The 27,212-nt window shown below is 38.4% G+C and overlaps 1 protein-coding gene across 3 annotated transcripts; it reads right to left on the reverse strand.

Moving 5' to 3' along the window:
* On the reverse strand, positions 1-26,430 carry LOC149028335 (Methyltransferase family protein). 3 transcript variants are annotated; one of them, XR_016169956.1, is made up of 8 exons: positions 25,196-26,430; positions 24,907-25,016; positions 13,737-13,948; positions 13,503-13,585; positions 13,117-13,219; positions 12,866-13,008; positions 974-1,451; positions 1-49 (listed from the first exon to the last, which is right to left on the reverse strand). XR_016169956.1 is itself a non-coding variant. In XM_089135913.1 (8 exons), exons 1-7 carry the CDS (start codon positions 25,400-25,402, stop codon positions 1,353-1,355), a joined length of 957 nt encoding a protein of 318 aa, XP_088992039.1. In that variant the 5' UTR covers positions 25,403-26,430; the 3' UTR covers positions 82-1,153; positions 1,308-1,352. The 3 variants fall into 3 exon arrangements, 2 of the variants coding, with proteins under 2 accessions (XP_088992035.1, XP_088992039.1); XM_089135913.1 differs by lacking the exon at positions 1-49 and having other exon boundaries at positions 82-1,153; positions 1,308-1,451; XM_089135909.1 differs by lacking the exon at positions 1-49 and having other exon boundaries at positions 81-1,451.
* Positions 26,431-27,212: the final 782 nt, after the last annotated feature.

Raw genomic sequence — 27,212 nt, forward strand, 5'->3', positions numbered from 1 at the left:
TTTTCTGCGCACTCTGTAGTCTGTACCAATGGAAAGAGGCAAAGAGGACCTGAATGAGGAAAAATTTTAAGAAACAGCATGACCAGATGATAAAAGAAGAGAGGGAAATGGTCATTTGCTTGATTATAATACACTACTGTGGCACAACTTCTAAGGATAATGCAAAAAGTTCGGTTGAGGATGGGATCAGATACAACTTTCGATTTAGCAAAGAAAGGGAAAGACAACTATTCTTTAGCAAAGAAGGATGCTCAAGGAACAAAACTGAATTTGAATGTATGGAAACTCTAAAAACCTCATGGAGTAATAGAAATCTAGATGGAATATGATGAGTGAGTGACCTCTAGTAGTGCTACTCAAGGATAGAAAATCATACTAGTCCAGTTTTCTCAGGAAGCTGACTACCTGGCATGGGATATTGCCATATGCCTGCCTGTAACCTTGCTAACAAAACCCCCAGAAGTTTCAGCAGAAAACTTGAGAATGAGATTGAAGTCCAAGATTGGCTCTCCAGCAGAAATTAGAATCGAGGATAAAAGAGCTTGATCCACATCTGCTCATTTTCTGAATTTGATGCACCAATTTTATCCTAATTAGAAATCCAGGACACGAAAATGATAACAGAAACACCAAACAAAATGGCTATCTTCCTTGATTCCATGGGGATTTTTCAGCTGCCAAACCCTAACCTAAGCTCCAGGTTCAACCAGTTTGATATCAGAAGTCGTACAGCAGTTCTCCAAGGCCTCTATTAATGGATAAAACCCAGAGGAATAAACCTTACCCCTACAAATATACAACTAACAAGAGCCTCTGAGAATAGTTCAAATGATACCAAGGTCCCTTGTCCCTCGAGATATTTGTAATGTTATCCATAATGGCATACAACAATGGCTCAACTAGTCATTCAATTTCATTTTACAAGATAGTGGACAAATTAATACCTGCAGAATATTTGACTACAATCATGTACCTGAGTTTTGATCCCTCGCATGGCATGAGATAACTTGGGTGCTTTAACAGAGAAACCCCTTTGAAAAGCTTGTTTTGTGATTATTGAGATGGATCCTTTAGAAGAAACTGGAAGAAACGAAGAGGTATGCACAGATTTTTCCTTCCAACATGAGGCCAAATGTGGCAATGATACTATATGCTGAAAAAGGAACATTTAATATACTTCAATACACGATTAGAAAATGAGACAATGACATTCCAGTGATCATACTGAACTCTCTAAAGGTGACAAATATGCAAATGCTAAAGCCATTATCCTTCAGTCAGAAACCGTTGGATAGAAATCAACATACATATATACATTTGGAATTCTTGAATGGAAATGTTGACAATAGGGGTCATTGTGGCTTCTGGAACTTTCCATGAACCCAAACTCTTTGCATCTGCTTCCTGTTTCGCCGATTCACAGCCTTGATGCAACAATATTCAAGTTCAAGCTGCAAGCATACAAAATAATCACTGTGCAGTACTCAAGAAGAAAAACATGTACAAATCATTTGACATTCATTCTCCATATATTAACAGAAATTTAGCAGCATCAATTTTCCTGCAATTTTCTGTAGCTAACAACTGAGAAAATATTAATTTAAAATATTTTACAGCACCAGTTAGCAGCCTTCTTGGTTTTGGGGTTGGGGGTTAAGAGGCAGCAGTTGTCATAGTTCTGGTTCACATTCAGCCTTACCGGATATTTCTGGAAATAGATTCAGGTCCCTTAGTCTTGTCTTCTTTTTTTTAAGAAAAATTTCCAGAACGAGCTTCCTCAAAGAGGAGATCAGTATCTCACATTCTCCAGTAGGCAAGACAAGATCCCAGGCAGGAAAAAAAAAAAAAAGAAACTATCGCAAATCATGAGATATCTCGGTCAACTAAAGATGTTGACTCAATTCAACCAGATTTTGAACCAACTCAGCGCAAAGGACCCAGAACTTGATAGAAACGAGATATCTCTTGCCCCAGCATGGCTAAATTCCTATGAGTTGCTGCTGAAAGCTCAGTTTTTCATGATTTTGGTTGATTTTTGCCTAAAATGTCATTAGAGTTGCCCCTATAATAATTGCTACTACATACAGCTTACATATACAACCAATCTAGTCTACTTTCAAGCACGTCCAAGAGAATGTTTGAACATTCCAATGGTTATTGAAGGTTCTCTTTGCTGTAGTTTAAATTTATGATTATTTGACATATAAATATAAAGATGAATTTGGTATGATTTGACCATATTTCTCTTAAAAATAAACCAATGTAAACATAAATTCACAAACAGATCAGAGGCTGCTTATGATTTATCGCCATAAACTGTTAATTTTTGTTTATGTTGGTACCATTAACGAACATGTGTAGAGTTACTACTTATTAGGAGTAAAATGATAAAATTACGAAAATTAGAACAAAACCTTGCTTTTCTCCTCTCCAACCTCCACCTTGCTCCCATCCCCACTAATAATATTTTAGGGGTATCAAAACTAGAGCGAACCAACAAAAGCCAACCAAAACCAAAAGCAAAGCCGATATATATACTATTACAATATCTAGTTTCAACTTCCTAATCTCACCATATTGTGAATCTCCTTTGTAAACTCTTGTCTTATTTTTCTTTATCATTATCTCTCCAAATAAACGGATTAACCTGAATCATAACATATCAATATCAGGATTTTATTGATCTAATTGCATGCAATTAATTCTACTTGTTTATAATTTTATCAATTGTTGAATTAAATGAAATCAAATGAAATGGAAATAAGAGAATTTAGAGCAAAACGATTATACGTAATATATTATTCACCCAACTACACCAAACCTATTTCTTGTTATACAATAAATTATGTTTAGTAACCAACCGAATATTGTTCATCTCACATTACCCATTACTATAATTGATTATTCATAAGGAGGTCATAAACATAAATATAAATTATGCCAAAGAAAGTTGAAGTTGTTTTACATGGAATACTTGAGTTGTTTACCTTTCTTATGAATAAATTATGTGCAGAATAAGGTATTTTAGATTTCTTGTAGTGGTCGTGTGTCTGAAATCAAACTCTAATTAGAACCTTTTTTTTTCTTCCCATAAATCTAATGGTACCATTGTATTCAAAAGGCCTAGAATGGTGTTATTGTGTTCAAAAGATCTAAAATAGGCTATAAACCAAGTTTCACCCTATCCCCTATCAGAAAAACCCCCTAAGATGGCCAATCAAGTTGGTCCCAAAAAAGCAACGACTTGCCAAGGTCTTGCTAAGATCTCATGCCAACTTGCTTTTTGGGGTAGTGAATTGGGCCTCAAGTTCACTCCAGAAAGCTAGATGTTTAGACCTTAAGTTTGCATCATATACAATATAGTGCATCCGAGGTATAGCCTATGTAGAGAGACTGGCTCTTCATATAGGTTCTAATGCAGGAGTCTAATCAATTAAACTACCGTACAACATGATCAATGACAGATTGCAGCAGAACAAAATAGAAACTGGAATCAGATTTAGAAACTCAGTGACCAGAACCCAAACCAACCAGAAGAGTCTCCAAGTGTAAGGGTATTGAGGGGATTATATGCTCCAAATACCAGTCAAGTCTGATGGCTGGTCGCTAGTTATGATCTTCACATATCGCAGCAGCAAACTCAATCACATGAGCAGTAGCACCCTTCTATTAATGTGTGCAAAACTTTGGAAAAATTGGGGACAGAACCTAATTTTCAAAGGGTAGCAATGCAGTGCACCAGATGGAAAGGAGGAGAGAGAATGGAGTAACAAGAAAACAGAAATAGGACAAAAGAAGATAGGATTTTGGATTCCTAGCCAGGCTCTCTCAGCCCTCATCCTCACACCAGGATAAGAAAACTTTGCACAAAACAATATCTCAACTTAATCACCTAATGCATCCAAAGGGGGGTTACAAATATATATGCTCAAATGTAGACCCTCAAAAATAGAAACTAAAAATCAGAAAGTCACTTATAAAGTTGAGACTTGAGTTACAACAAAGGCTTTTCTCTCATGTCATCACACTCAGTAAACAGTCACTTCATTGACAATTTTAACCCCACTTTTCACTTATGCTATTTGATATGTTAAGGGCTCAAATAATAATTTCACAAACCAAGAAAAGACACAGATTGCACTAAATATCCACTCACTCTTGGCCTATCCTTCTACCAACTCCCCCCCCCCCCTTTTTTCCAGTTGCTATGACAACATCAAGGATATCTTCCCCTCTTGACTCTTCAATTTATTAATGCACAAGAATTATATCATGTAAAAAAACTTCTACGAATCACCAGGAAACATGATTACCTAGAGCTTGAGCAAGACCGAGGACAAAGATCAAATTTGTGGGAACTAGGGCCAACAATGGGTAAGTTATCCATCCCAACTGGAAATCTTGGATCAAGAAGTATTGTTCTAGTGTGATGAGAGCTGCTTCAATGGACAAACCATCTTTATAAATCCATATAAATATTCAAGAAACCTCACTTTCAAACTGGACTGCAGAAACGAATTCCGGATCCAATATTAACGAGTCATTTATTACATTAAAACATATGAAAACAAGCCATTGAAAGAACAGAAGCGGTACCATTGGTGGCGACCCAGAGAAGGAACTCTGACCACCACTAGCATGCAGGAATTCAAACCTCTAGTTTAGTGTGGCATTGTTAGAAAGCTGTTCAAGAAGTCCAATCAGACGTGAACCAAGAAATCAATCCCCATCTTCCATGCTTGAAACCCAACTGAATTATCACCATGAATCTCTACAGAAGCATGATCATTTACCATACTTAAAGAACAGGGAGAAACTGTTTTTGTTGATGAAGATAATGACGGTGAAGAACAAGGAAATATTAATAAGCAGAATTACTATCCTAAATGTTGCTGGTTACCATCTCCAGCTGCTCAAGCTTCCGGAAGATTAACGTCTGTCCTAAATCAAGATCCAAGTGACAAGGCGAGGTGAGGTGATAGAGGGCTACGAAAACCAAGGTGACAATGCGACACCAGGTCACCTTGATGCAAAAAAGGGTCAGGATGCCTAGGCAACGCCTTGACAACCTTGGTTTGCCCGTTATCATAAATTCCGAAACTTCCACTTCCGAAACCTTATCTCACCCAATTGAATGCCAAAAACCAAACCTAGTTCATGTCTCAAACCTCAAATTACAAAATAAACAAAGCTTTCTCTAGTTAGTCGAGATAAACTGCATACTATGCTTGATTACTTCCAGAAACACATCAAGCCTCATCTCATTGGGTTCACAGGATTCATCTTCATGTACCTAGAAATCACTTGAACCATGATTGATATGGGATGAACCGAAGGAGACAGATCTTCATGGGGAAAGGAGTAACAAGAGTGGGTAGCCTTTGAAGAAAGAGATACAGGTGATTAATTGCAGGGTGAGTTCAGCGGGGAGTGGGGGTTGTGAAGTTGTAGAGGTTGGGTGAGGGAGAGGGAGAAATTTGGGTTGACGGGGCAGGAAGGAAATGTGGACAACAAAGGGGAAGCGGTGTTGGAGGGAGGGCAGAGGGCCAGAAGATAAGGGGGAGAGACAGGAGCAACAGAAGAAGAGAGAACTGAAAAAGAGGGGGGAGGAGGAGCACTGTTAGGAGGAGAAAACAGCTGAGAGAGCCTGCAAGGGAGGGGGGGAGGGGAGAGAGAGAGGGAACAAGTGAGATGTCCACACATGATTCTATTTTGGTTGAAGTATTACACTTTTGTTTTTACAGTTTAAGTTGTCTTTAGAGGGTAGATAAAAATATGATGAAGTTAACTAGTTCACTCTCTGTAGTGACATGTAGAAGGAACAAGCGGGAAACTAGAAAGTGCCCAGAATTAGACTTCTAACTCAACTTGATTTCTGGAAATCTGAAGTAGAAACTACAAAATTAGAGACTAGGTAAAATAGAAATGATGAACTAAGTGGAGTCCCAAATCTTTAGACGTCTTTAAAGATGCTGCAGCCAATTCCTTGTGGAACCCACTCTATATGTCTCTTCCATTGTTGTTTCCCTGGCTCTAGTATCTTGTATTCCCCATCTTTAACATCATTCTGACTCAAGCCTCTTGTAGACTTTCAAATACTAAAGAGAAGAAGACAAATATACCCCAATGCATGGACAAAATTGATACTTCCAATAAAGCCTTCATGTAAGCTGGCCTTGGGTCCCACGATATCTCCTAATAATATTCTTACTACAGTAAATATGTGGCTGTGAAACTGTTCACATGAACAGTGTTGTTTTGGCCTCTTCTTCGTGTTTTGATCTACATTAGGTTCTCATAGAACTGTGAACTATAAGAACCCTTTCTTTTCTATTCTCCGACGTTCTTAAAATCTTCATTACAATTGCTTCCAAGGTATGAGATATAACATTTGAAGGTTTCCCTTTGAGAACTTGGATCACCTCAAGTTCAAATCCCCCATTCCCAAGTGCAAATCCCTTAATCTTACCCATTGCCTTTGCCAATGATCTCATAATCTTCTCTAAAGCGGATCACCTCTCCATCTCCTCCATTCTCTCCGCTCTCTCGCAATTCGAATCCCTTTATGGCCTTCGGGTCAACCTTGACAAATCCACCCTCTTTCTCTCCGGTGTCCCTGATAATCTCTATGCTCCCCTTCTCCAGCTCTCGGGCTTTAAGCCTAGCTCTTTTCCAATTGTCTATCTTGACCTCCCTCTCATTCCTGGTAGGCTCACTCGCCACCACTGTCTCCCTATGCTAGATCATATTCGTAAGAAGCTTCAGCTCTAGAAGAGCAAGCTTCTGTCTTTTGCTAGCAAAGTGGTCCTCATCCGCTCCGTTCTTCAATCATCCCATCTCTATTGGTGTGGAATCTTTTCCGTTCCCAAATCGACCATCCATGTTATGGAATCTTTGTTTCGTGCCTTCCTTTGGAAAGGGCAGGAAACCTTGCGTTTCATCCATCCGACCAGTGGGTTGACCATCTTCCGCCCTACTTCTGAAGGAGGCCTGGGAATCCGTCGGATTATAGATGTTAACCTAGCCTATCTTCCCAAGCTCATCTGGGAAATTGCCTCAAAGCATGATTCCATTTGGGTTAAATGGGTTTATTCTTATCTTCTCCGGTTTGATTCCCTTTGGACTACTCCGATGCCCTCCAACCCCTTATGAGTTTGGAAGAAAATTCTCTTGCTACACCCCGCGCCATCTCGACAATTTCTACCACTATTTCCTCCGGCTCTTCCACTTCCTTTTGGCTTGACCCGTGGCATCTGATGGGCATTCTCTTTAACTACTTTGGCCCCCGTGCTGTCTATGACTCCCGTATCCTAAATCCACCCCCTATCTACTTTCATCAAAAATGGCTCCTAGAATCCTACCCCTCTCCCCATTCTCACATAGGTTTGGCAAACTCTCCCCTCCCTCCCTCTCTCGCTCATCTAGTGACCTCCCATTTGGCTTCCCTCCCCCACCAAAACCTTCTCCACATCCTTAGCCTGGAATATCCTCAGAGCCTATAACCCTAAACCCCCCGGCCCCCCTTGGTTTGGTTCAAAAGCTTCATCCCCCGTCATTCCCTTACCCTTTGGAGGGCCCTTAATCATGCTCTCTCTACCCAATCCTTCCTTATTAGCTGCCACATCCTTGCAAACCCCAATTGCATCCGCTGTTGGAATGGTTTGGAGGACCTTGAGCACCTATTCTTTTCTTGCCTTTTCTCAAGATCTATTTGGAGAAAAGCCCTGGCACCCATTTGGCCCCGTTTGAGGCGTTCTTTCATATTTACTCATGATTGGTCTTAGATTTTGAGAAACTTTTCAGGTACTTCCATCTGCAATCGGATCGGTAAGCTAGTATACTGTGCATCCATTCATCACCTTTGGTGATAGCGCAACATTCGGAGATGGACTTCCAAATCCCGCTCTATAGATAAGATTTGGAATGCAATCTATTTTGATGTATCTTCAAGATTGTTAGCTATTTCCCATCCCCCGGTTGATGATACCCCAAGGAATAGGCTTATTGTTGTCTCCTGGGGTCTTAGTTCTTCATTTCGGTCTTTTGCTTGAAGGCTTTGTTCTCTTGTTTCTTTTAATATAATTATTTATTCATCCAAAAAACAAATTTGGATGCTTTGGACCCATTAGCTCAAACTCATAGTTGTCAAGATGCCACCTGGCATCCAGGTGCCTGGATTGCCAAGATCACCTAGGCAAATGCCATGGCCACCAAGGTAGGCGGCTTGATTGCCTAAATGTGCACCTTGGATGCCTATTGGTTCACCTGGCACTTGGCCTCCTTCAACACCTTGAGTCAACTACAAACCATGGCAATGTTCACAACTCATACCCCGACCCCTTCTTATCCCCTCTAGTTTGTGAATATTTATCAAAGGTGAGTTTTTTTTAGCATGGTACAAGGTTCGGTGATATCTTGATACTTGTCCCACTTTGAGCTTGACCAAGTCAAATCCACCAACAAAACAACATTTATACATAGTTTTGGGCAAGATTTCAGCATCTTACCAATGCCAAAAAAAACCTAGAACATTCCATTTAACACAAGTACCAATCTAGTTGAGGTGCATTCAGAGTTGAGAGTGGACATATTTCATTAAAGCCCAAAAGAAAAGTTCTATAGAACTGATAGGACTTTTATATTGCCAACCATGATTTATGGGGCAGAATGTTGGGTGGTTAAGAGGTTCATATTGACAAGCCTTGTAGAGCAGAGGGCAGAGGCAAGGATGTTAAGATGCATGTGCGATCAAACAAGGAAGGAAAAAGTCAGAAATATGTATATGAACAGACTCAGGAGTTGCTCTATTCAATGACAAGCTCCAAGAGAGTCATTTAAGAAGCTGTCATCAATATTCACTGAAGGCCCGGGGATGAACCAGTGAGGAGTGAAATGAATTCAATGGAAGGAGCTAAATAACTAGAAGTAGACCTAAAATGGTGAGGACACATAGCCTAGGTCTTGTACTAAGTATGATCTTGGACAGAGTGATGTGAACATGATTTTAGGGTTAGGGTTTCTTGGATGAATTCCCTAAAACTATGGGTTTGCCTAGAATCTTCCAGCAAATAATTTTGAAGTCCTATGGGACGATTTGGGTTTACTTGAGATGGTTCAAAATTTCTGGATGACTTATGGGGTGGTTTTGGATGTTCGTGGATCTCTAAATAATTTATGGGCAGACCCTCAAGAGAAGTTAGGATTGATATGGGTTGTGATGATTAGGGTTTTATCAAATCCTTATGGGTTGATATTGAAAGATAAAAAAATTTACCCTATGGTTGGTAGGAAAAGGAAAGGAATAATTTGGTTTGTTTTGGTAAGGTTTAGGGAAGATTTTAGGGATATGGAAAAGGGTTGGATCCAAGTCGTGAGGTTTCTTGTATTCTTGAATGGATCTTGGGTGATCTTTCTAATCTTCATTTCTTTCCTTACCTTTCCATTGCTTTTCTTTTCTTTTCTTTTCTTTTCCTTTTCTTTCTTCTTTTCTTTTCTGTTTTTCAGATCTGCCACAAGTCAGAAGAGAGAGAGAGAGAGAGAGAGAGAGAGAGAGGGAGGCCGAGAGAGAATAGAGGGAATGGAGAGCCGCAGGATAGCGGAGGGGTGGGGGAGGGGCTGGAGTGTGTCGCAGGCGGTAGGGGAAGGGAGCTAGGGTGCTGGCAAGGGTGGGGAAGAGGGGAGAGGGAGCTTCTATGCAGGAGGGTGGGGTTTCCTAGGAGTGCAAGAGAGAAAAAGGGGTGGGGAGGGGCTGCGATGGTTAGGGATTAAGGGGAAGGGGCAGGAGTATGTACTTACTTGTAGGCTGGTGGAAGTAGATGAATGCTGCTGGTTCTTGAACCAAGATGCTGCAATTGAAGGCAAGAATACTTGAAAATCTACCAGGCCCTCCCAAGAAAGCCACGAGCCAATGTCCCACAAGTGATATCAATTCTATATCCAACGCAAACTAAGTTTTACAATAATAGACTGGCTTATTTATAGCCTTACATCAAAAGAAAGAACTTAACTCAAGCTGAGAGACTCTATTTGGACTCAACTAAAACTTAGAAACAAACTTAACTAGGGTTAAAAATTAGGATACCCTTCACAATTACCAACAACCACATAAATTAAAATCTTCTTGAAATAAAAGAATAACTATCTATAAGAGCTCTACTTTAAAGAACTCCTTAGGACTCAAGAATTCCACTACCAATTCCAACTAAGACTTATAAACGAAACTAGACTCTGAGATATAAAACTAAAATTCTGAAATTAAATGCAGCAACTAATTAGGGCTAAAATTGACCAAAATACCGCTCTTTGAGGGTTTGGCCAGCCCTAGGTGTGCCACTTTGGAGTGGCCCTGGTGCCCACTCCAGGGTTTTGGCCAGAAGGTGGACCCTTGTTCACATCATAGAGCCTATTAAAGGGCAAGGGTCCATTTTGCACATGATATCAAGCTCAGTTTCTCCTGATGTGCTGCGCTGTGCCTCTTTCCCCTTAAATATTTTATCATTCATTTTCTATTTAAATTTCCATCTTTCATTAGTCTCTGCACCCCCCATCTATTTCCCCTCCTTTTCCCTTTTTTTTTAATCTCCATTCCTTTTCTCTTTCATTCCCCTTTTCTTCCCCTTCTTTTTTAGGTTAAGACCTCATTTTGCATACTTCTTTCTATTTGGATCTAGGTAGCCAACCCCATTAGGTTGGGACAAGAGGCTGGGTTCTGTCAACACTTGTTTTTTGAAATTTTGACAGGTCTTAGTCTTGGTGGATTTTGAGGAACAACTTTTCTTTTGCCTAAATCTCTGTCATTCTTGTCTATTACGAGTAATATTCTCACCTTCTTCAGATATAACTAGTGAGAAGAAATACTGTTTTTGACCATGGAAGTCGTCTGAAAGATAAATCTTACTAAGACAGTTTCTTAATCCCAATTTTCCTTTTACACTCCCAATTTTCCTTTTACATCATCAAGAATGATTGCATTTCTCATTCTTTAACTTTTGAGGAAATACATTCCCCTCCCAAAACTATCCTTATATAGTGAAATATTCCAAGATTTTTCTACCTAGTAATAAAAGAACTAAGCGTACTCATCATCTTCATTGTCTGATCTGAAAGCTCCAGGCTCAAACCTCTAAACCAATCTTCCCCTCTGCTTCTTTTCTTTTTCTTCTCCTTTAATACTCTGAACCCGTAAACTCAACTCTTTCTCCATATAAAACTCATCTCCAATCTTCTTCAACCGGGCCAAAATGCATATCTCCACCTCTGGTCTTTTTAAAAAAATATATATTTTTTCAAGAGACTGCAACCCAGCCCCAAATTCCTATATGTATTATGAGGACTTGCAACTCGTATCATATCACTCTCATCTATTGCCAAACTCATTCTCCAAAGATTTAAAATTGGATCTGATATGCAGAAAGCAAGAAAACCAAAAGACAACGGAGAGACAAAAGACTCAGAGCCAACTCCATTTCCTACACTGGAGAAAACAATAGCAGCTGATTCTCACTTTTTCCCTGAAGAGTTTCAATTCCTTGGTGGTTTTTGTTCTTAATAGATTAGTAGTTTCTTTTAATCGTTTTATGCTTCTGTTCTATCACTTTATACTTATTTTGGTTTTTACAAGCAGAGAAAATGTCGTCCAATGTTCTTTTGATCCAACTATGAACTGTTCGGGTTTTCTTTTTCATTTTAATGCTCCTTTTTCTTTCATTTATGCTAGACGAAGTTATTTCATTGGTAATGGAGTTTAAGCTAATTATTTATACTCATTTTGTCCTTTGAAGATCTAGGTTTTTCAGCCTTGATGGTTTTTTGTTGTTGTATTTGTAAGGATGATTCAATATGAATATTTATATTAATGCGAAGCATGGTTATTAAAGCGTCCGCCTAGGCATGCCTAAGCAGCCGCCTAGGCGGTTTTTGAACCGCTTAACTATCGGTTTCTGATTTCTTGCCGCTTTTTTGCTTAGTCACTACCACTTTACCTCCTTTTGTGCCATATTGCCGCCTAGATGCTAAAGCAATCGTTTTTTTTACATTTTGTAATTTGTGCATATTATTTTATATTTTTTTAATCATAATTTATTCTACAATGCCGTATATAAATTTAAATAGGTGAGCCATTTCGGAATCGAGGCCCAATTTGCAAATGAACTCTGAGGCCCAAAGTGCCTGTCAGCAACAGAATGTGAAGCATGAGCCATATTCAACATTGATAATCAATGAATCATTAAATAAACAATGACTTAGAAATCAGAATAATGAGATCTATTAATTTATTATGTCGGCACTATTTGGTTAAAAAAAAGGAAAAAATGGATACATCAATTCTGATTCCAATTCGAATATTATTCATGTATATTTAACAAAAAAGTCATGTTAAAAATAATTTGTGAAATAATTTCACTAAACTATATATGAATAATATTGTTATTCATAATTGTGATTCTTGAATGTTTTTTATTTTTATAAATGTGATTGTTGAATGTTTGTTTAGTACTTTAGTTTATTATAAAAAGTATTTGTATTAAAAAGTAATTTAAAAGGAGTTATATTAAAAATATTGACTGAACTGCTTTGGTCGCTTTATTGCCGCCTAAGCGCCGCTTAGTTGTCTAATCGCCAAGACGGAGCCCCAATCTCTTTGGACGCTTTGCCGCTTTAATAACCATGATGCGAAGTAGAGGGGAGAGGAATGTAATTTCCTCTTTTTAAAAAAAAATTAAAAAAGAGCAAGGAGAAAGCATGAGGCTCCCATAGTCATGGTCAAGGGTTCCACTTCAAAATTTTCATTTCAAACAACTTAGAAAGTAGAGTACAAATAATAAAAGCTTGTCATATCAAAATCAAGAGATGAGATCATACGTACCACAATGAACCCTGCACCTACAAAGAGTTCCCTCACAGTATCCAAACAGAAGAAACAAGAAAGAGTGCCATCAGAACGTGTGTACTCTCTAAACCCCACTCTCTGTTCCAGGGGAAATCGAAGCATTGTCATGTCATAAAGGCCTGTGCACAGGTAGCCATGTTTTTTTTTCAACCGGAACAAAATCAATATAAACTGGTGGAGATAGTTTATTTAATAAAGATTTATAATACTATTGGTTCAGGTTATACCATAATCCCTAAATAAGAGCAGTCCACCAGGCTTTAAAACAGAAAAGCATTCTTCCAGGGCTCTTGGCATCTTTTGGAATGGCAAGGAAGATAATGTGAATACCTAAAAATTAAATTAAAAAAGAAAAAGTTAGACAATACATTCTATGATTCATGTCCATATTCAGATCAATATCCACTAAAACTGGAGGTCTCAAAATACCTTGGGCACCCAGTAAGTTTTAGCTCAATAAATCATCCAATTGGACAACATAAGAAACTAGATTTATCACTAACGAACCACAAGATATATTCAGCGTTTCAAATGACCTAAATGTCAAACCATACAAGAAAATGTACAAATGCAAATCATGCAATAAAAAAAATTGGAACAGTAGTGAATATACCAAAGTTATAAAATCAAATACACCAATGCAACAACGATCACTGTTGGACGATAACACATTCAACTCCATTCCTTCACTTCCATCTGGCCATGACCAACAGAAGAAAATAAGTCCATCCTGTTCTTCAGGGCCATGGTTGTTCTTGGAAACCCAAGACCTATACATCAAAATAAATGGTAAAGACCATTATGAAAGCAGAACAGAATTGTTTCAGTAAAGAATCTGATTTCCAACCTGATGAGAAACCATAATGCTTTTGCAGAGAATCACTTCGGCAAGAATCACAAACCAACCACTTCGGAAATCCATTTTGAGAAAAATCACAAACAAATGGATGGAATCTATCCTTGATTAAGTTTCCATCAGCTGCATCTATCATCTCCTTAGCCCTATCAAGAGCCTCCTTACTGCAATCACAAGCATAAACTGCAATGCTCTGCTTTCCACTAAATAAAAACCAAATCATGTCAAATCTCTATTAAAAAATGCAAGGATAATAGCAATAGAAAGACTGAGATAAAGATGCACGAAAAATATCTGTTATGAAACCAAAGGAGAGAAATATTTTGCCTTCTGCAGAAAACTGTGAGTATGAACCAGACCTGATGGCTGGATCTCAAGAACTAAAACAAGACAATATTTGAAGCAGGAAATTGAGACACAGAAACTCAAATCATACATTGGGTTAATATCAAGATAAAATCAGAACAGTGATCTGAGATTTGATTTTGAAAATCAAAACAGAATAGAGATTTTGAGAAGTCTACTTTAGTTGGAAATTTTGGAACTACTATGCGCTGGGTAGACAAGAAGTACAGAAACATGATTTGACAGATGAAAAGAAGGGGGGAATAATGAATATCTAATCTGGAATCCCACCCAATTTGCTTGGGATTCCAACCTAGCGTCCCTCTGGGGCCCACTGCTAACTTTCATGGCACTTAGACATCTATGATATTGTTATCCCAATCCCCAAAGCAGAAATGACCACAAAACCAAAACAAACAGAACCACTGGACATGAGAAATACCAGAAATAAAGAATGATTACAGTTCACAGAAGACTAATTTGATGAGAACAGAACATTAGCCAAACCTACCTACTGATATGATGAAAAATATACTGAAATCAAGTCTTCATCCAACAGCTGGATAGGGAGCAAGTTCATAGTCACAGAATTATTAAGTATCTAAAATCAGGATTAGAAAGGTAACAAATATAAACCTTGATAATCAAGAGCTGTAAAGAACAAAAGAGCAGAGAGAAAGCAATGCGACTGAGAGAGAAGAAGACTTCTGCGATAGATCAGAAAATTAGTCCAGCCCTTGGTGTCTTATATAATACACAATTCAGATTCATTTCAAGAAAAAAAAATATGCAATCCAGAGTTACACCAGGAAAGGTGTAGGACCTCTTCATTTCTTGAATACGCAATCCAGAGTAACACCAGGCAAGGTGTAGGACCTCTTCACTTCTTTTTTCTTTCCCCAGAATTAGAATAATGAGAGACAACATGATGTAATGTGCAGCCAAGTCATGAAAATAGGGATATAGAAGGTGGGATAGAAGAAAGTACAGGGTTAATAATGTCGATCAGAAAAAACATTTAAAAGAAACTAACTTAAATCCCAAGAAAAGGGATTTCTCTTGGAGTTCTGACTGCCTTCTACCTCTTCACAGTCATGGCTCTAAGATTTAAACCAGCAGAAACAAAGGGAAACTAAGGAAAACTTCTTCAGCATTACAATCAGGAGGAGAAAACCCAGTTGAACAAGGCAGTAACTTTCAAAAAGGAATCACAATTGCCTTCCTCAAACTCACACAACCGGTGACCAGCAACAGAGAAGAAACTGTGCTCCACCCATTGACTTCACGAAGGACCATGGGAGAAGTAGCAGCATCTAATAAATAGCAGAAAACGAGGACGCAAATTGGTTTCAACAAGATCCAAGTGAAGTACAAATTCTGCAACTCAGTGAAAATTCATAGTATGAACCAGAGAATCTGAAATGTCCAACAAGATGGGTGTTCAGCTTAGCAGTAATTGACCAACAACCAACTGGAAGACCCAAGAAGGAATTTCCCGAGCACTAAACACAAGGTTGATGCTCTTCCAAAACAGTACCTCAAAGCCTACTCCATGACTCAACAAACCAATATAACATTTTGTTATGGATCATGTGAATAGAATCGACCTTTAAACATGAAATCCTTCTCCTCCTCAATTTCAACTCATCAAAGAACCCCAAACTCGATCAACAATGGAAAACCAGCATGAGACAAAGTTTGTCTTCAGATGACAAATCAAATAAATATTCAAAGAGATATTCAAACATCAATGATGGAACTAGCACTGTATGAAATCCATAAAAAGCAAAACAAGACCAGAAAACTCAAAAGAAAATGACTCTCAAACCACCAAGTGGTTACAACTCTGATACAAGGAATAAATTTTGACCAAAGCGGTCGAAATGCCTGCATTTTCAAAAAATGAGATGAAACTTCCAAGATTTCATCCTAGTACATAGATACTACCGAAATTTCACAGGTTTTGACACTCCAACTTGTTTTTCCTTGGTTTTTGTTGATTTCTATCCCATTTTCACCTAATTTCCACAACTCCTTTACCTTCAAACACCTCTTTTATTCCTCTTTTGCCTTCAAACACCTCTTAAGCCACAACAGCTATACCCAACAATTCCAAACTTCCCTTTTTTATATTTTTGTTTTGTTCATTCCTTAAATGATCATGTATTGCTTTGAAATTAATATACGTAGGACTATGATTTATGAGTGTGTGTTGTCAAACTTATTTTTTAATTATTGCTACTATTTTTTTAATTTCTAATTTTAAAAAGTATTTTCTAAATTTGCATACATGATATATGGGCTTAAACTTAATATATGTGAGACACCATCACTTGATCTAGTTGGTCATTGAATTTTGTTGACTTGTATATGTAACCATTCTATCAAACAATTCATGCATGCTGATGAAGATGATTCTATGCCTATATGCAATACAATTTTTACTTGTCGGAACCAATCATTTTGTAATATACTTGAATGATAACTTTTCAGTAGTTTTTTTGACAAAATACTAGTTCCATTGTGTTTATTATGCTTTAAATAGATAAGAGTCAAGAAATCATATGAAATGGGGGTCATATAAGGCCCAAAATCTAGGGTCAAAATTTTGAAGAAAAGTACCAAGTTTCGACTAAAATTTTGGTCGAAACCTGGAGATTTTGGTTTTTATGTGACCGAAATTTGCACCATGCTCTGATACCATGTAAACAATCTAGTCTATAGCCAATCTCAAGTAAAGAGAAGGAGAAAGAGAGAATGAGGAAGAAGAAGAGAAACCAATTGGCAAACAGGGCTGCGTGATAGAACCTCTATTCTACTGTATAAGCCAACACATACATATAATAAACCGAAATAGAATTACAAAAGGAAACATAACTCAAATATAACTATTACCTAATTAAGCCTAAAGCTTAATAGGAACCTCAATCAGACTAGGACACTAATATGTAAGGCCTAAACCAATAAGCAAACCACGATAGGGGGACTCCTATTGTGTTACATCATGTCGTCTCTCATTATTGTCCAGTCTGACTTATTAATGACTAAGAGCTACTAACTACTTAATCCTGTATATGAGGACTTAAGTACCTAATGTTTGGGTTTATAGAAATGGCCCTTGGAAAAGTAGACCCCAAAATATGAAGCCCCTGGGCCATACAACCCATTGAACACTCAAAGTAACAAATATTAGTCCATTTCTGTTTCCAATTAGATGGTGTGGTATGCTGTTGCCCTTGTTTTTGAACTACACCACTTGACTTCCACAAAAGTGAAGACAGTTATATCTCATAGATGCAAGCCTAATTTCAGGGAATCAAACCAAAGAAAAAGCTTTTCATTAATCCATCAAATTGACCCTTAAATATGTTTAAGAAAATTCAAAAAGATAGGCATAGGCTTATAATAAGCCAAATACTCCCCAAATCAATAGTTGTTATGGAAATAATCTCAACTCAGCCTTATCCCAACTAAATGGCGTCAGCTACATCGATCCTTAGCCTCTGATGAGCTCTATTCAAAGCCACACTGATAAGAAGCCGCAAATCGAATACTAAAATTAATATCAAAACAAAAGAATTAAGAAGATAAACTAGTTTAATGGTGCCAATCAGCCCCTACACCAAATGGTGCCCTCAGCCATAGGCTGCCCTAACCACTCACATATACGTTTCATGCCCTATTCTCTCAATTCACTCCTATTTATAATCCCTTAACCACACTAATCCTCTCACTCTCCTCCACATGGCATGATCCTAGGGCCCTAACACTACCAGCCCCTTGAAACTCACCTTGTCCTCAAGGTGAAGGAAAAGTAAAGACTTAGTTTTCACATGTTTACCACACAACCATGGCGAGTCCTCAAAAACAAATTTCTTGGAAAAGTCACCTTCCCAAGCTTCTCCATGTTCAAGTGATTGTTTGGATGAGAGATGCCCGGTGAGCCATAATTACCATATTCACGGGCTTTAAAGACACCAAAACTGTAAACACGTGCTATGGCTTCAACCCCCTCCGTAAATTAGAGATGAACTGCACAACCCTGAGAGCAGCAAAAGCAAATAGAAGCAAGTGCAGCATGAGAAAAATAAAGAATACAAATTCGTCATTCTTCTTTTGTACTTGGAGTCCTGTGGTATAAACAGATCGAGCCTTCTTTCTTACTAGGTGCATCAGGCTCTTCACGATGTACATATGCAAGTTTTAAATCCGTCCCATGTTTTTCCAGGAGGCTTACAGCCACCAGAATGAACACAGGTTCCCCCACCTGCTGTCCTGGAGTTGGCAGCACTGTTTGACTTCTGAAATAATGTTCGATTCCCTTAAGGATGGAAATCTTGTAGGTCGTGTTCCCTTTCTTGCTGCACTTGTTCTTCCCATCACTGTGGTCTGAGTGATTACGTTGGCGGGAATCTAGGTTGCTGAAAAGATAAGACCCAAACCGCTTACCTTGACTGAAGCTGATACACACTTCCATAACCGAAACCAAAGGCCAAATCGCTAATTCCTGCTCAACTGGTTTGATCCATTGAATTGGGAATGCCATCGAAGATGTGAGGGCCCTACCACCAGCATCAAGCAATGGTTCTCCACCTCTGGTTGCTGCGCAACCTAATGGAAGGGTTTGGCTGTTGAGACAAAGTAGAAGAAGGGGAAATAATGATTTTCCCATGTCCTTGGCCATGGTGCTTTGCACATGGGCCGTAAAGTCTTTGGGCCACTAGTTGAGTATCAATTATCCCAACTGTTAAGCTGGACCTAGAGTTATAACCTGTAATAAGCCCATGACTTGAAGCGTGAAGCTTTAGCCCGTAACCCAAGAACGTGGGCAGAGGGCTGTGCTTTCCTCAAGTTAGATGGGCTTCTAAAGGCCCACCTCTCCCTTTTAATTTCCAAGCCTAACCACAATGACTAACCCATGGTTAGGGGTCTAATCAACCCAACCCATGTTAGGACCTGAACCACCAGTACAACCCCTATCTTCTTCCTCTCCTGTGATCCAAACCATAACCGTCGCCCAAATCTTTGCCGTTGGATCTATAATAATCCATTCCAGCTCTTAAATCTCGCCATCAACCTGGATGTAACCATCTTCTCTCGATCATGAGTGGAACAACGCCGAAAATCTCACGGTAACAGCCCCCCCAATCATACGTGAGTCTCCCTTCCCTGAAGTCGCCCTCAACCAAGGGGATTTTTTTTGGCCGCTTGTTCCCTCTCTGTGAAAAACTCTACCAATGCTTCATTGCTGTTATTTCAATTCGAAACACTTTCACCCAATGTCTGAAATGGTGCAGAAATCTTTCAAAGGATCCTCTGTGATTTCATCCTTTGTTGCTTCTATGGATTCGAGTGTGATGATTCATACACAATGATGCAAGGGGTACCATTAACCTACTCGAACCCTGTGTTGTCTCTTTCTCACGCTACTGCTGTCGTTCCTTCAACATTGAAGTCCAATTTCAGGGATTCCTTGAAGCATGACCAATTGAATTCCTGCTAGTTTTGCCGATAAAACCATGCTAAAGCCTCTCTTTCCAAATGTTAGATCGCCACCCCAGCCTATGGTCATCATCAATCTAGTTTTCCCAACAAAATAGCAAGACTTCAAGAAGCCATTTCTACACATCCCCTTCGCTGGAAAACATGGATAATCTGGTTTCCATCTCCTCTCGCGGACCGAAACATGCTCTAATACCAAGTTGATAAGAACCCATGGATCGAATACTAAAATTAATATCAAAACTAAAGAATAAACAAGATAAATTGGTTTTAATGGTAACAGTCACCCCCTACACCAAATGGTGGGCCATAGGCTGCCCTAACAACTCTCATACACAAAATGGTGGGCCATAGGCTGCTCTAACAACTCACATACATTGATGCCCTCTTCTCTCAATTCTCTCCTATTTATAATCCCCTAACCAAACTAATCCCTCTCTCTCTCCTCCACATGGCATGATCCTAGGCCTTAACACATTCTTCAATATAAGGGCTAAGCTATGCATGCCTTTCCACTTCCGAGGAACCTTCTAGGTTACTACTAGCTCCTATAGGTCCTTCAATCTGAATCGGATCATTCTTCTGTATTGAAGCATCTCAAGGCCTTTGTTTTACATAGATATTCCACATCATACTTAACAACTTCAACATAATATGTAGGATTTGATGCTCAAGTCAAGGGCAATTTAGTCTTTTCTATTCTCATATACTTGGGTGTCTTATGTAATTCATTTTGAGGGCATTTATGTCATTCCAGTGGTTTGTATGTAAGCCTTGTGTTTTACGTTTAGGGTTATGAGTTCATCTCATTTCTCTCTTTTGTGTTTTGGGCTACGGCGGTTGCTCTGCTGCTGCTCTAGGTTTAGGGTTCTTCAACCCTTGGTGCTCTCGGCTTGATGGTGGTTTTGCCTTCAATCTTTGCGAGGATGATGCGTGGTTTGCAGGTTCATCCAAGCTTGGCAAGATCTTTGCTTCATAGGTTCTTTCGGTGTTGTAAAGGCTGTGAAATCTTGTGGTTTCTGTGTTCTTTTTTTTTTTTTTTTTTTTTTTTTACTGCTAGCAAGCAGTGTGTGTAACTCTGTAACTCCTGTTTTCACTGATTTGGTTAGTGCATGGTGTCGTGAGTCCTTTGGAATCGTCCTTGGATGTAGGTCATTTGACCAAACCAAGTAAATACTTCTCTTTGTGGTGTGTGTGCTCTATTTCTACTGTGTTTATAGGTTTAATCTCAACATAACAATATATCATGTATTAGAGCTACTACCAAATCAACTCCATGTTGTAAATTCTTATGCTATCCTTCCTGATTTTACCACACATCTATTGGAACATCCTCATCTCAGTTACATTAAATGTAGCTAAGCAATGTTTCTTAACTAACCAGCATTCATATAATTGTCATACAAATTTTTGTTTCTTAAGTTTTTTTAGGAATAAATAATCACTCAACAATGTGGATACGCCTCTCTACCTCATCCATCCTAACATCATACTCCATTTCTCCTTTTTTACGTATTATTTTTATGGAAGTGGTTAACTGTGATTAAAAAGATTTCATGAAATAAGAATGGAAAAACTAATATAAGGCTGAACTCACGAAGAATCCTACTTGACTAAATAAATTAAGAACAATAAAAAATTAAAAAAAAAAAAAAAAAAAAAAAGAAAGAGAGAGAGAGAGAGAGACTAGAATCGCTATACTAACTAATAAAGTAAATCCTATATTCCTAACTTTTACTTACTTTAGGTCCCATCAAAGTGGTTGACTATAATGAAAAACCCTGGACAAAAGGCTCAATAATTGTGTAACCCAGCCTAAGATTGTTTTCATCTAAATAAGCTATGCTCTATGTTTAATCTGCATCTCGCAGTTCCATAACATTCATTGTTTCTGCTATGTAACCAGTCATCTGTGCCATTAGCTGATTTATCATATGCTGTAGAATATGGAGAAATAGCTACTTCAAAGGATCCCGAGCTTCTGTAGTAAACAAAACGGAGATAGAATATAAAGATATGCAAGGGGAAGCTTAAGTAGATATAGTAGCTATATCCAAGGTTTAAAGTATCCCATGACATGATATGATATGATACTAGCCGATATGTATTTATATTTGATACAACTGATATGATACATATCGATACATCTCTCTATCGGATTGCTCTAAAATACATTTTCCTACATGATACAATATTTGATACGAGACAATAAATTTCTTAAAATCGCCAAACTGATACCGATGCTTTAAACCTTGGCCATATCATCTTTTAAGCAATGTAGTACATTGTATATGCCCATAAAATTAACTACAAATTTTCAGCAACAAAATGAAGAAATTATTTTCAATTTCAACAGGGAAAGGTACAAGCCATTTGCATGGTCTGCATCTATATCGCTCGCATGAGTCAGTTTTGCAGATATTCCAGAACTCAAGACGAAAGTAACTGTGATGATTTAATACATCATCAAGAAGATCCATCTCAAAACTTAACAGAGTTGGCTTTGAGCCTTTATTTATTCCTCCAAAGGCCTCTTTACAAGAACCTAAGACTTCTCAGAAATATGAAATATGTATAACTGCAAGTGAGAGCAACAATGAACAAGATACCTTCACCTGCATTGTTATTCGTTTACCCATTCAAGTTGGACCACAGTAAAACCTGCTCCTAACATCCTACTTTTCGCAATCTCATATTACCTTATCTGTTGTAATTGAAATGATGCCATCAACATCATGCATTAATTCTATGTACTCTCCCCATGTCCACATCTCTCTCCTTGTGGCTCCCTTTGAAATTGTTTGTCTTCCCAATGTGTTGTTGGGTTTGAGTGTCTTATATTCTACGAGTCCATATAATGATATTTGGCTGCATTTATAATTGGAACAGGTTTTAGGTCAATTACTTACACAATGGTAGAACTGTAATTATATGAGAATTTGGGTTTTGGGTTTCCAAACAAAGTCTTGATGGGATAATCCAAGTAAGAGGTGCAAGCAAAGGGTGGCACTTTGTAAGTGTGAGAGTGGTGAGGTGTTCAGGAAATAGTGAAATCCTTTTCTCTCAGGTGGACGTAGGCAATCTTGTCGAGCAACGTTTAATTCCTTGAAGTTGAAAGTGTATTTTGTTTGTGTTCTTCATAGTTGTGCATCTATGCTCAACAAGTGGTATCAGAGCAAGGTTTGGAGGGTTGTTGTCGGAGGTGTGCAAAGATCCAGGAATGAGAGAATGAAGTGATTGGAGAACAAAGAAGGCTTTGAAGTATAAATCGGAGATACGATTCTCTAGTATTAGAGATTGTGAGATTATTTTTTTATCCTTTTTTTTTTAATTGTTTGAATTGTTGAAGAGAGAGAATCCACAGAGAAAAAGGGGGAAGGGAGAGTTTCGACGATCTCACAATCCAACCCCAAATTGCTGCCTCTCCTTTCTTGTCCAAGCTTCCTCAGACAATTCGCAATCAATCGTTGTTGATGGGTCCTCTATTGATCAAGTATGCAACAATGTTTACAGCTTCAGCCCAAAACTTTGTAGTTAATTCAGCATTCAACAACATGCTCCAGGCACGCTCTGTAATGGTTTTGTTCATGTGCTCAGCTATGCCATTATGTTATGGTTTCGTTAGAACAATTTTCTATCTTCTTATTCCATTCACAGCACAATACTCATCAAATTCAACATATTTTAGTTTATCTAGATTGTTTTTCTCTTTGATCTTATCCTTGTGCAGAACATCTTTGCATCCTCATTGAATCCAATGAGATTTTCTCCAGTTGTCTTTTGACAATGGCTATGATTTTCCTCTATTTTAGGGTTTTCCATGTAAATTTTTTTGTGTTTAGTTATTATTCTTTATCGTGGTTGTGCATCCGTCGAACAAGTGTCTCATCTCCAATGGCAATTTTCTAATGGCCTTATTCAATGGCAATTTTCTAATGGCCTTATTTCAATGGTGAATTTTGTATACAGTGTTTTTTCTCTGCAGCTCGAGCCCCTCCCTTTAGAAGGTAGAGTTGATCATTTTTATTGTAGGAACCTGCAGGTGTGCCATGGTACAATGCAAGTTTTAAGGTCCCTTGTGGTTAGTGAGTCCAAATCTTGGATAACAGAATCCCTAAGACACCTAAGTTTACCCGTCCTTTCTAACCCTTGAATTAAGTTTGCCTTGTCGCAAGTACAATTCAAATAGAGCAAATTAGAGGCAATGATCTCTGTCGCCTACCTCAGTTAGTTTGTATAAGACTGATCTATAATTTTTGGTTAGACAAGTAGCAAAAAGAAAAGAACTAGAATTAGTGCACTTAAGGAAATTTTGTAGAGTACAGGATAATACCCAAATTCTAGAATAACCCAATGACCTAACACAAGAAATTGTTGACGTTGTTAATAATAAGTGTCGATGGTTGACCTAATATGGAAAGAGGACTGTATATGAGCTGGTAGGTAATTATATAAGTGTCGTCATCTTTTCTTTAGGTATCAATTTTAATTATTCTAATTAATGGGGAATTGACTATTATAGATACTGGGTGGGATACTCCCATTAATTTGTTTTGTTTTGTAGGGAACGCTACGTTCTGAAGAGGAGAGTCATGGGGAGGAAAAGCATTATTGTTAAGGAAATAAGACTGATCTATAATTTTTGGTTAGACGAGTAGCAAAAAGAAAAGAACTAGAATTAGTGCACTTAAGAAAATTTTGTAGAGTACAGGATAATACCCAAATTCTAGAATAACCCAATGACCTAACACAAGAAATTGTTGACGTTGTTACATATTAGGTCTCAACTGCAAAAAATCCAGCATTAGATCTTCCAGTTAGATGAGTTGCAAGACAAAGAATAGTAGAATCAATGCACTCAAGGAACTTTGTTGCCTACCTGATAGCCCAAATTCTAGAATAGTCCGCATACAACCTAAGGCAAACCCAATCATCTTTCAACTAACAACTATGTCAATATCTGACGACTTCATCTTACGCATAGGTAAATAACATAGCCAACAATAGCAACATTGCAGGTAGAATGAATAAAGAAAAAGGAAAGAAAATGGCAAAGGGGACACTCGTTCAGGTAAAGGAAGAGTTTTGTCAAAGTAGAACGGCAGAAAGAGATTTTTACAGTGGGATTGAGACCGAAGTATGATTCCAGGGTTTCACTACTATAATTCCCATTCAATTAAAACAGGTTTAGTATCATCAACTTCTTGCAAAACAAGGCAGCTATGATCTCAACATCAACTCATCCAACGAATTTATTCAAAAAACTAACTTTCCAAGAGCAATTAACCCAAAGTATGGGCAAGTCCCAACCTACCGTAAAATGGGCAGAGCGGTGCTCCCATTCCCGCACCCCACCTCCAAAACCTTTCCACTTTCATGAAAGCTAAGAAGTTCCGGAAATTCCTTCAATAAGTACCGTCTTTCCTGCACTCATCAAAGCAAAAGAAAAAGATGAATTTACCAAAAGTTCTCCAGAGAGAGGCAACATCAATGGGGGAACACTCATCAACTTAGTTGGAAAAACCTTTAACTAATTAAGAGAATATACACATTATATAAAAGATAAACAACAGCAATAATTCAAGTGATAAATGAATCGAAACCTTGAAGAATCTCCCTGTAGAGTGACGATTATGAAAGTTCTTCCATGCTTCGGATTGGTTGGCGAGAGAGGAAGACGACGAAGAGAAAGAAGTGGAGGATTCAAAAGGGAGAAGATGATAGCGTAGTGACAAATCTTTCTCGACCTCTTCCTTTAGTTCTTCCCACTCGAAATCTTTTGAGAAGTACCTCGTTTCTTCTTCGCTCATCTTAATTTTCCTGAAACTGAAGCGAGGGAAGGTCTGATCTATGGACGGATTTTTAGTTGCGGCAGCAGCTGCCTGCTGCTGCCGACGGCTCTGATTGAGCCACGTAAACAAACTTTGATTCAACGGTTGAGATTCAGATGGTGAAGTTTACCTGTAAATATTAATTTTTTATTTTTACATTTTAAGTACTTAAATTTTATCAATTTACAACTTCAAACCCTTCTCTTACCCAACCCCAAAACTCTCTCTCATTTTGCCTTTTCACACGGACGCCGCTGCGATTTGGGAGCAGATTCCGACAAGCCAAGAGAACGTGATCTTTTACTCCGGTGAAATAACCCCATCATCGGTTATTTGAACTCAATCTCAAATATCTTTTAGAAATAGTAAGTTTCTGTATTTTAAACCGTTGCTAGTTCAAAAATTGGAAAGAACTTCCATTCTTGGAGATCCTTCAGAATCTCATAAATGGGTTTCTACTCACAATTTGTAATGAGTTACCAATCTGAGAACCCTTTCTCAAAGCTCAAACTTGGATTTCTTCTTTCTATTTACGCTGAAGTGAAGCAGCAGAGGAGAGCAGAGCATCTGCTAGTGAGAATGCTAACAATGGAAAAGCGTAGCAAACAGAAGAAGGTTTCTTTTTCATCTTCGTCTACATACCAACCTCTTCTCTGCAAGTCAAAACTTGATGGTTCTGTTTTCTCGCCATACAATCCGCTCGAAGTTCGCCGTGTACTCTTTCGCCGTCGCGTTCTGCTTCAATATCCAATCGTCTCCAGAAGAACCTCAGATTGGAGGTTAGGCTCTTCTGCACGGATTTTGCACAATGTAATCGAGATTATTGGCGAGGAAGAGATACGGCAAGCTCGAGTATTTGTATAGCTTTGCCTTGCCGTCGAGCTTGCAAAGGAGTACCAGATCCATACCATCCTAAAAGCGACCCCGACAATGGGTTGTCATTAGGGTTAGGGTTTTCGAAGTAATACGCTAGTAGAGACGAATTCTCCGGGCAATTGGCGATAATATCAGAGAGGACCACGAACGGACAGAAACGAGGAAACACACGACGAGTACGAGAAGACCACCGCAGGAAATGGGGTTTGAGAGTCCTTGGAACGAACAGGCGCCAGGGGGAATTCAGACAAGGAACTGTTATTGTAAATTAAAAAAGTTTTAAGGGATTAAAGTGTGAGAACAAAATTTAATATTTACAATAACCCCTCATTGTTTAAATCTAGATCGTTCATTTTTATTTTAATGACGTAGCTCAATCAGAGCCATCGGCAGCAGCAAGCAACTGCTGCCGCAAATAAAAATCCTCTATGGACAGAGAGGGAATTTTCGGATTGGCATTGGCTTATGTTAGGAATCCGGTTCGGATCTGATAGAAAACCAAATTATAGTTTTGGGGTTTCCAACCAGTTTGATTTGATTCGATTTCTCTTTGGGTAGAGCTGTTCATTTCCTTGTAGATGTGTGACATATGTCACAACATCACATCAAAAGATTGAGATTCATTTATAAATCACATCATTTTTATTTAAATGTCAATCACAACTCTTTGATATAACTTATAAATGAATTTCAACAATTTGATGTGATGTTATGACACATGTCATACATCTACAAGGAAATGAATGGTTAATTTCGGTTCATTCCGTATCAAACATGAACCGGATAAATTTCCATCATGGCTAAGGGTGAAATGGCCTAAATTGGGGGATTTTTATTTGTTGCAGCACTTGCAGCTTACAGCTCAACTGTCGAGATTTGACTAAGTCATCAAACTTATATTTAATGGACCAGA

This window comes from Hakea prostrata, chromosome 1, assembly GCF_041222555.1.
Source record: "Hakea prostrata isolate BN-2017 chromosome 1, UWA_Hpros_2, whole genome shotgun sequence".
Taxonomy (NCBI): Eukaryota; Viridiplantae; Streptophyta; class Magnoliopsida; order Proteales; family Proteaceae; genus Hakea; species Hakea prostrata.

Excerpts from the sequence above, each read along its gene's own strand:
- LOC149028335 (XM_089135909.1), bottom strand. The coding sequence starts at position 25,402 with ATGAGCGAAGAAGAAACGAGGTACTTCTCAAAAGATTTCGAGTGGGAA. Across the intron at positions 13,949-24,906 it reads ACCGCTCTGCCCATTTTACG|TGGAAAGCAGAGCATTGCAG; the intron begins GTAGGTTGGGAC and ends GTTTTTATTTAG. Across the intron at positions 13,009-13,116 it reads GCTCTTATTTAGGGATTATG|GCCTTTATGACATGACAATG; the intron begins GTATAACCTGAA and ends ACCTGTGCACAG.